The following is a 10,168-nucleotide window of genomic DNA, read 5'->3' on the forward strand; positions in this document are numbered from 1 at the left end:
AGCCGGCGCACGAAGCCGGACTGTCCCGCGCGCTGCCTGAGTCCAGGCTCTCACGTGCGCAGCCGGGCAACAGCACCCTCAGTCTCCCCCACCCCGGGAGACACGTGAGTCTGCCGGCCACCCCTCCCGGGAAGTGAGGACAAAAAGCAACAGCGACTCTGGAATTCTATACAGGCAGAGCATCGGACACCTAAGATTACGCGCTCTCCGCGCGAGGTAGGGCGGGGCTCCCGAGGACCTCACCCTAAAGCGATCACCTGGGAAGCGGAAGAGTAAGGAATCGGGGACCGACAGCGACAGAGGTTCCGGTAGGTGATTTTTTTCCTCCGTTCTCCGGTACCTGGGTAATGGCTGGGGCCAGGGATCGAAGGTCTGCACTAGCGCAGAGGGTGATGTGAACGCCTGGACTGCGACGGGTTCGGGCCCCTGGACCCGGAGGTCAGACTGAGTTTCCGAGAGGAGGCGGCGCCTCGCTCGTTCTGCTGAGAGAAGGGGAGATTAGGGGATGCTCTTGTTCCTGGCCCCGCCCCCACGCTGTTTTCTGTGCCGAGAGCGTGTTTTGTCTAAAAACTGCTTGTTCTTCTTGTAAGCCCAGTTCAGATGGCGTCCTCTGTATGAGGCTCTCCTACGATTCTGGCTGTAACGTCTTTATTCCTTTTCTCTGACGCCTTTTCACTCGCCGCTACTCTCGAGCGCAACTACCCCTCTTACACCGCCAGACACCTTGATCTATTTTACCTCCTACCTGTTATCTCCCTTGGGAGGCTTCCTCTGACTCCCAGGCTGGGCCAGGGCCTTCACATTTCCCTAGTTGATAGCAGAGTGGTCATTCCCGTGTCTTTGTCCTCCCAGCCCGTGCGCGCTGGGGCAGGGACCAGATTCCATGCATCTCTAGCTTCAGCGTAGGGGAGACAAGTACAAAGACCACTGATTTGGAAGTCAGGGTCCCCCAATCAGAGTCAGACTCTGCTAGCTCCCAGCTGTGTGACCCTGACTTGAGCTTTTGAGGTTTGATTCCTCATCTGTAAGGTTGTTAAGGAGAATTCATGGAAGGAGGTTTTGGGGTGGGGAGGACTTTGTAAACCATCAGACACCCTACAGAAGGGAGGGACGGAATGAATTTGGGGGAGAGGAGTCAGCTATGTTTAAAGGTAAGAGATAACCTGAGTTCTCTTTGCCAGTTAGGCAATGGTATGAGGCTTGAAAAAAGTGCTTTGCTGTTTACATTTGAGTTGGACTACTGTATGGGTTTTACATGACTTGTCTCTATGTAGTATGTTTGTTGGGTTTAAAAGAGAACGTGGCAATCTGGCTACTCGTATTCCCTTATTTTACAGATGAGACTGCCCTTATTTTACAGATGAGACTGAGGACAAGGAAGGGAATGTGACTCTCTCCCCCAAAAGTCACAGAGTAACTGGTAGAGCTGGACAAGAACCTAAGCCTCTAACTGAAAAGACCAGAGATTTTTCTGTTACACTCTTGGGAAGCAGACCCTAAGGTACTTTGGTTTTATATTGTCTTTTTCCCTTTTAAACACTCATTCTCTCAGCTCCCCTAATCATAATTCTTTTCATACTGTATTGTAATTGTCTTTTTACTTTCTATCTCTTCGCTAGAATGTCACCTTATCGAGGACAGAGGTTGTGTCTTACTCATTGTTCTATGTTCCCAATATCCAGTAAGAGGGCAGGCTCATAGTTGATACCCGTTAATGATAATAACAAAAATCAATTAAGCACACATTAAATGCCATGCATGTTATACACAATTATCGTTAAATCTTTACAGTGACCCTATAGTGTAGGTTCTGTTATCCCCATTTTACAGATGAGATAACAGGGAAGTGAATATGAACCAGAATGGTGGCTGGTGAAGAGCTCCTTTGGGTATCTGAGGTTCAGAAACCAATTCATTTAATTTTCCCCTCCAGATCTTCGCAAAGTATCTTGTGGGGGGAAAAAATGCCTAAAGTCAAAAGAAGCCGGAAAGCTCCCCCTGACGGCTGGGAGTTGATTGAGCCAACACTGGATGAATTAGATCAAAAGATGAGAGAAGGTGAGTGGAGGAGTTCCTGTTTTGGTGGGCTGCATCCAAGGGTCACAGGCTTAGATGCCTCCAGGGGACAGACATAAATGCAAAGAGGGCAACACTGTGGCCTCCTGACACTGACATGTTTTGTTTACTTATTAACTGTGGGAATACAGTAAGTGTTGGAAAATAAGATAACAGTAATGAAAAGGTCCTCAAAAATATTTTTTGGGCCAATTTGAATATAAAAGCTTTAGGGAATATAAAGCAAATAGTCTACCTCTAATTATTTACTGTTTTGGCTGGATGTATATTTAAAATCATAGTGAATATATTTACTTGGGAAAACCCTGTTTTTTCACTTTTTTCTGAAACATTTTATTCAGATTTTTCTTGAATCTCTGACACTGTTTTCATCATCTTTGTTTTTTCATCATCTACCAGTTTTCCAGAATGTGCTATCTTCATTTCCCTCTAAATGTTGTGTGCTCCTGTACTTTGTGAATTCAGTATAGTGTAGTTTTTGGAAATCTTATCTGAATACCCAAACTTCTGTTTGCCTTATTTGATCACAGTGTTACCAGTTACTAAATTACTTTTTTTTAACTTTTTTTTTTTTAATTTACTAAATTACTTTTTAAAGTAATCATTTTTTACAGCTTTTAGGTAATTAACCCTTGTTATGAAGTCATACCTCCAGCAATAAGTACTAACTAAATCACTGTTAAATTACTTTGCCTCCTTTTTTCAAAACCTCTATTAAATACCTAGAACTTACAGTAATCAAGATCATTTTGAGCTGAGAGATTTCGTCCCCACACAGATCTTTATTCAAAATAAAGAAACTGGAGAATGCTGTAAGTCAGATTTTGTAAATCCTTGAAAATAAATCTACTTCCTCTTTTAAGGGATGATTTTTGGGTATTTAGATGTATGTGATACTCTTTACCTCCAAAACAAGTGTTTTTCTCTCCCATTTTTATTTAACCAGATAGCCCGTTAGCATTTCTTTGCTTTCCCATTTTGCTCTTACTACCACTACAAAGAAAACAGTGGATGGCAGCTGGGACCAGACTTGGCTTCAGTGTTGAGAACAGTGGGGAGCTCTGGGGATGTGGAAGCCTGGAGAGGGGCAGAAACTGCTACTTACCTCAAGCCCATTTTACCATTGGAATGCAGGCTCAGCATAACCAAATTTGCTACCTTTTTTTCCCCAAGAGAAGCCAAAAATCTAGCTGTTTTATGTGAACTCTTCTAATTTAAAATTCAAACTTAAAAAAAAATAGTTTCTGTGGGAAGAACCAAACAGAGCCTGCCTTCAGGCTGGCTGGAACTGCCAGCTTCCAGTTTGTAGCCTCCAGTACAAGTTTGGCCTGTGGAATCTGTGGCTGTACTCCTAGGCCATGGGGGACCCTTGTGTGGCCTTTGGCACAGAAAGTCCCAAAGCCAGTGGCATTAGCAGGCCCTTACTCCTTCCTGATCTGAGGGCCATGTACAGGACAACTCACTTATTGAAGCAGTTGGCATTGTTATCTTAGGAAGGAAAATTTGTTTTCTTTTTTAGTTTGTTCCCCCGTATTTCCTAGCTCTGATCTTCATAGCTCAGATCTTCGTTTCTGAGCTCATCATGCAAGTTTTTGTATAGGCGCTGTCACCCTGTAAGTCTCCAAAACCAAAAGCCTGGTGTAGGGATGAGGGGTAGAGACAGGAATCGTGTGGCAGAGCGTTCTGTGGGGGTTGGCAAAGGACTGTCTCTGCACTGTGACCAGGACTCGTGAAGACCTTTGTTTTTATAAGGACTTTGTTAAACTAATTGAAAATCAAGCATAGTCAGCACTTGCATAATGAACATTTCATTAGACTTTTAAAGACTAGTACTTTAAAAGGACTGTTAACCCAGGTTTTGAAGTTAATGGGCATTTTTTGGCATTAGCAAAGAGGCAGAAACCGAAGTCTAGTTTATGCTGTGGTATCTCCTGCCGCTGGCCTCTTTTCATATCTTCTGAGTGGCAGGACGCATCACCCACTGAGAGCTGCCTTCCACTTTGTGAGTGGACCTGTGCAAAGCGATAGCCAAGACTGTCCCAGGGGCTCAGAACCGCAACAATCCTTTCCTTTCACTACCTTTTTTTGAGGTTGGGGGAGGGTAGATGGAAGGGACTGAAGTTGTGGGGGAGGTAGGAAGCACATCAATAAAGAGGAAACCATCACGCTGGCGGGGAGGGGAAAAGGATATCCAAGAATGTTCACATTATCTTGTGAAAATGTGTCCAAAAAGGGATTTTAAAAATGCAGGTGATGCTATGATTAAAAGATTTGAGAAAAGACTCAAAAGCATAGAAGGTTCCACTTCCAGGATGGCAGCGTAAGGAGCTCCATGCTCACCCCCGCCCTTCCCTCAGTGGTCTCATCCAGTCACATGACTTTCGACATTCTTTACCTAGGTGACCAAATGTCTTCTCCAGCCTTGACTCCACATTAAACTACCAACTGCCTATTGGTTGGCTCCATTTGAGTGTCTAAAAACATCTCAAACTTAACATGACCAGAACTGAATCCTCATTCACACCCCAAAGCTGCTTCCCTTCTTAGGCCACAAACTATGGAGCTGTCCTTGACTCCCCTCTTTCTTTTATTCCTCCTATCCAAGCATCCTAGACATCCAGATTCCTAAAAAGGGTGGCAGAACAGAGGGAAAATTGTCACAGATAAATATGACTTGAGACAAGTCAATCAAAGACAATACCTGGACATTGTTTGGATCTTAATTCAGACACATCAGGTGTCAACAGATATTTTTGAGGCAATCTGAAAATTGAACATGGACTGAATATGGGATGCTAATAAGGAAATGGTTGATTTTGTTGGGTGGGATATTGACATTATACGTAGGTATTTTTTAAAGTCCCTATTAGTACGTTAGAGATACATATATATTTATAAATGTGATGCTTGATGTTTGAGATTCTTTTTTAAAATACTCCCAATTCCTTCACTCCCCAAAGTGGGCAGAACTTGATAAAATAAAACTAGCTGACTGTTATTGTTGAAGCTGGGCGACAGATACTTGGGAATTCAGTAAACTGTTTTCTTTTGTGTATATTTGAAATTATGCATAGTGAAATCTTAGAAAATTCATGAATGTAAAATCTGACTCCTTTTATCCCATCTACCCCCACCACCTGGTCCAGCTACCCTCACCTCTCATCTGGATTACCGCAGTAGCCTCTTGCGTCTCCTCTCCCTAGAGTCTTCTCCAGGGTGAGGGTTTTAAGTCACATACCACTGACCCTTTAGTGGTTCACCTCCCCATCAGAGCAAAACCAAAGTCCTGTGGCCTCCCAGGTCGGACATACACTCACCCCAGCTCCCTCGAGCTCTATCCCCCACCGCCCCCACTCATTCACCTCCCCCAGCTCTGTTGTTCCTTGATCCACAGGTACAGTCCTACCTCAGCGTCTTTGCATTGCTGTTTGCTCTGCCTCTTGACCATGTTTGCCCCTCATTTTTCTTTTTTAAATTGAGATATAATTGACAGAACATTGTATTAGTTTTAGGTGTGCAACATGATTTGATATATGTGTATATTGCAAAATGATTATAGTAAGTTTAGTAAACATCTATCACCTCAGTTACAGTTTTTTTTTTTTCTTGTGATGAGAACTTTGAGATCTACTCTCAGCAACTTTCAGATCTACAAAAGGGTATTGTTAACTATAGTCACCATGCTGTACATTACATCCCCGGGACTTAAAACTGGAAGTGTGTCCCTTTTGACCACCTTCACCCATTTCGCCCACAGCCCACCAATACTTCTTGTCTCTTAAGGTCTCCTCCGATCACACGTCTCCTGTGTGCCTTTGGTCACCTATATAAAATGGCAGTCCCCCCTTTCCCCACTTGCCATCTCCTTCCATGTTTTCTTTTTCCCTATGCCATTACCACTTAGCACCAGGTGGTAATCAGCTTCCCTCTCCTGGTACTCAGCTGCAGGCCTTGTCTGTCCTCCCTGTGGCTGTATCTTGGGCACCCAGAGCACAGCCTCGCCCCCAGGAGGTACACAGTGTGCATTTGCTGCATCCTTGACACCCGCCTTTTGCATGGGTCAGAATCCTGTTTTATAAATATTAGGTAATAAAATGGCCTCAAAGTTGGAGAAAGGGAGATACAGGTTTTTGCCATTCCTCACCTTTCCCCTCTGCCCTAAAAACCAAGAGGTGGTGGTAGACAAGACCAATTTGTGACAGCTGAGAGAAAGACTTGCCGTGTGGCCGGTGTGAGCTGCTGCCTGAGCCTCTAGATACTGATGCAGCAGTTATTTCCTGAAGGTCCGCTGCTGTGAACTTTCAGACTTGTCCTTTTTTTTTTTCCTCTCTTATCCCTAACGGACTTTAGGAAATGAAATTAGATGTCCATCTATAGGCCCAGAATTACCTTGAGATATTATTATGCTGTAGAAATAGGTCTGGAAGGATGAAGACCAGGGTGTTACCAGAGGTTATCTTTGAATGATTTCTTAAACTCTTTGGTTTCTTATTAAAAAGATTTTAAATTTAAAACAATTATGTTTAAATCATGTGGCTTATGTTTTTGCTTTAATTTTTAAAAACAGCTCTATTAAAATATAAAACATATGTAAAATTTGCCCTTTTAAAGTATTCAGCTAAGGGGTGTTCAGTATATTCAGAATTGGGCAACCATCACCCCAATCAATTTTACATTTCATCACCCCCAAATGAAATCCCATACCCTTTAGTGGTCATTCTCCCTTCTTTTCCCCGTTATCTCCCAGTTCTAAGCAACAGCAATCTACTTTGTCTGTAAAGACAGAATCATACAATAGGTAGTCTTTGGGGACTAGTTTCTTTCACTTAGTGTAATGTTTTCAAGGTTCCTCGAGGTTGTGGTGTGTCAGTACTTCTTTCCTTTTTATGGCTGGATGATATCCATTGTGTGGCTAGGTTACATTTTATCTGTTCATCAGTTGATGGACACGGGTTATTCCTTTTAGCTGTTGTGAATAATGATGCTGTGGACACTTATATACAGGTAATCCCCATAGAACACGGTCGGTAGGTTCCTAAAAAACCTGTTATACAAATCCATGTTATACGAAACAAAGAACTAGTATAAAAAAGGGGGGTGACGTTTCAAAAATTAAGAAAACATACTACTATATTTTTATAATTAAGAGAAGTATCTTCATTAAAGCAATTTTCACCAAAAGTGTAACATTAACATGTATTAAATGTTTTCTTCGTCATCACTACTAAGCTTTTATTATGTTCCGTGTTGTTTGGGGATTTCTCTAATTCTCAAACCATGTTAGAGTGAACCCGTGTTCTAGGATGCCGGGTTGTACGAGGGGTTTCCCCAATTCTCGAACCGTGTTACAGAAGTGCCGTGTTATACGGGGGTTACCTGTACAAGCTTTTGTGTACATGTGTACGTCCAGTTCCCCCGCCAAACTGTTCTCACAGCAGCTGCACCATTTTACATTCCCACCAGCAGGGTATGAAAATTCCAATTGGTCCACATCCTCAACACCTGTCATAGTCTGTCATTTTGATTATAGCCACTCTGGTGGGTATAAAATAGGATTGATTCTTTATTCCTAGTTATTTTAAAAAACAAAGAAAACAAAAAAAAACTCAAAATAAGATGTGCAGATTAACCCTCCCTGCCAAAACAAAACACGAACGCCTCCTTCTCCCCAGCTGAGACGGAGCCACACGAGGGGAAGAGGAAAGTGGAGTCTCTGTGGCCCATCTTCAGAATCCATCACCAGAAAACCCGCTATATCTTTGACCTCTTCTACAAGCGGAAAGCCATCAGCAGAGGTAAGGGGCTGAATTCACTCTTGGCCTTTCTAGCCTGAGTGGCTTTCAGATTTATTTAAGTAATGGATCTAACAGCCTCAGCAAGTTTCATGATTCTTCTTAACCACTAAAAAAGGTGGGGAGGGGACACTGTTGGCTAAAGAGTCTTTTTTAATGAGGTAGTGATGGGCCAGGGGAGGGCCAGCTGACACCATGGACTGATGCCCTGTCCCCATCTTTCTGACAGAACTATATGAATATTGTATTAAAGAAGGATACGCAGACAAAAACCTGATTGCAAAATGGAAAAAGCAGGGGTACGAGAACTTATGCTGCCTGCGGTGCATTCAGACACGGGACACCAATTTTGGGACAAACTGCATTTGCCGAGTCCCCAAAAGCAAGCTGGAAGTGGTAATGTCTCTATCCCTATACAATGTGTGATGATTGAGTTTGATGTTACTTTCAGTTCAGATTTCTGTCCTAGTTGACGCCAAAGGATTTTATACTCTTTGGGGGCTGGAATATAGTTTGGTCACTGGATGTGCTGTTGGCCATTCCCCCTGGGAGTAAATCCCTCTATCCAGGAATCCATGTAGGTAGTTTGGCAGTAATCATGTTTGCCACGTCTGGGGCCACTCCACCTTTGGGCAAGTTATTGAACTTCATGCCTCACTTACGAAATGGGAGTAACGACACCCACCCCCACAGTGGTTGGGAGGACTAAGTCAGGGAAGGGTGGCTCGTCAGCAGTGCTCACCCTTCAGCCATCCCTTTTTCCAGGCCCCCTTTTCTTCACTATACTTTAATTACACTGCATTACATTCTTTTCCAAACTAGGCTGGGCAGCTCGGGAATGGTGCTGGGTGTGCAGTAGCTGAGCTCAGGACGCGAGCCCCTCTGAAATGGAGCTGCAGGAGGAGGCGGGGAAGTTACTGCCTGGCCGTAGGCCATTCATGGCTTTTGAGTGTAGCCCCTTAGCTGACTATTGTTAGCCCAGCTGGGAGGTCAGGCCCCATTGCCCATCTTCTGGGTCGGCCTTTCACACAGGTGTCCCATCACAGGGTCCCCTGACTCTGCATACTAGTTACAGCTTACAGAGCTCCAGCTCTCAGCCAAGGGCTTCAGCTCAGTAGGCAGCTGTCTCCCTGAATCGTCTGGAAGGTCAAGGGCAGGCATTCTGAGCAGTGGAAAGTGAGCAAGGGCTGCCTCCCCAAGGGAAGGCCCTGGGTGTTAGTTTTCAGGGCGGGGGAGGGGCGCAGGCAGAGACAGATGGCAGAGTGGCAGAAGCCCCCCTCATCTGAGAACACGAGGATTCCATGGCAGTGCCTGGTAGGGGTGCTGCCCTAGCCCGCCCTGGGGCCAAAACAGCCTGCTTTAGAGTTATTTGGTTGGGTTTCACCCAACTTATCAGATCTTGTTTGCTTAGACAAGAGTCCTACTCCAAAAAAGAGGAAAATAGGAAAATAAATAGAAACCACTGCTCTGGGGTCTTCTGCCTGCTGGGTAGGCAGGCCCCTGGCCAGACACTGGGCCACACCTGGCCTAGGGGAGAGGACTGTCCCTCTGGCTGCCGCAGGGACTCAAGTGCACACCCTTCTTCCTCGGGGCCTCACTGGAGAGTTCCGCTGCCCAGGCGAGGCCCTGAGGCCCCGGCAGTAGCATATACGCCTCCAGCTCACTGCACATGCTCACTTCACGGGGTAACGAGTCATTCATAGATTTTTCCCCCTTTTTGGAGAGAAAACAAAGTGTTTATGTTGAATCTGCATAAATTAAATGCACACAGAGATGTAACTTTAGTATCAACAACAGCTGTTTCCATCTTCATGAGGGAACCAAGTTACCAAGTTTTCACCATCCAGAACTGGAACGGAGGAGTTTCTGAGGTGTCCTATAGGGAGTGACTGTCCCATGGCCAGCCTTCTTGGCGAGAGCATTACTGGGGGTGGGGGTGGCACGTGGAGGGGTGCAGTGTCTCAGCCGACCTCTGTTGCAGGGCCGGATCATTGAGTGCACGCACTGCGGCTGCCGGGGCTGCTCCGGTTGAGGCCCTTGGGCCCGGACCCCTCTCCACCCAGGACTTCAGATTTGCTGGTGTCTGCCTATCATGCCGCCCCCTTTCCTGGGAGCAGCTCTTCTCGCAGAGTGGTACCCCAGGCCTGAGCTGGAACATGGTCTCTACGTGTGAAGGCTTTGGTGTTCATCAGCTATGATTTATAAAAATAAATCTTGAAACCTTTGGGCCCTGCATTCGTTCTTTCAGAGCCAGGAGTCTGTGAGGCCCTGGAGACCAGTCGCCCTTGGGGCGTGATACT

General features: G+C 45.1%; 1 protein-coding gene across 3 annotated transcripts; it reads left to right on the forward strand.

The window, feature by feature from the left end:
- The first annotated feature begins 150 nt into the window (after positions 1-150).
- BUD31 (BUD31 homolog) lies at positions 151-10,093 on the forward strand. Of its 3 annotated transcripts, none has more exons than XM_033109949.1 (6): positions 151-308; positions 1,361-1,501; positions 1,934-2,058; positions 7,749-7,871; positions 8,098-8,264; positions 9,850-10,093. In XM_033109949.1, exons 3-6 carry the CDS (start codon positions 1,965-1,967, stop codon positions 9,898-9,900), a joined length of 435 nt encoding a protein of 144 aa, XP_032965840.1. In that variant the 5' UTR covers positions 151-308; positions 1,361-1,501; positions 1,934-1,964; the 3' UTR covers positions 9,901-10,093. The 3 variants fall into 3 exon arrangements, with proteins under 3 accessions (XP_032965840.1, XP_032965842.1, XP_032965841.1); XM_033109950.1 differs by lacking the exon at positions 151-308 and adding an exon at positions 311-438; XM_033109951.1 differs by lacking the exon at positions 1,361-1,501 and having other exon boundaries at positions 180-308.
- Positions 10,094-10,168: the final 75 nt, after the last annotated feature.

Source organism: Rhinolophus ferrumequinum, chromosome 7 (genome assembly GCF_004115265.2).
Source record: "Rhinolophus ferrumequinum isolate MPI-CBG mRhiFer1 chromosome 7, mRhiFer1_v1.p, whole genome shotgun sequence".
NCBI lineage: Eukaryota > Metazoa > Chordata > Mammalia > Chiroptera > Rhinolophidae > Rhinolophus > Rhinolophus ferrumequinum.

Bases quoted from the DNA above. Each gene is read 5' to 3' on its own strand.
- BUD31 (XM_033109949.1), top strand. From the start codon at position 1,965: ATGCCTAAAGTCAAAAGAAGCCGGAAAGCTCCCCCTGACGGCTGGGAG. The intron at 7,872-8,097 runs GTAAGGGGCTGA...TCTTTCTGACAG, and splicing joins GCGGAAAGCCATCAGCAGAG to AACTATATGAATATTGTATT. The intron at 8,265-9,849 runs GTAATGTCTCTA...CCTCTGTTGCAG, and splicing joins CCAAAAGCAAGCTGGAAGTG to GGCCGGATCATTGAGTGCAC.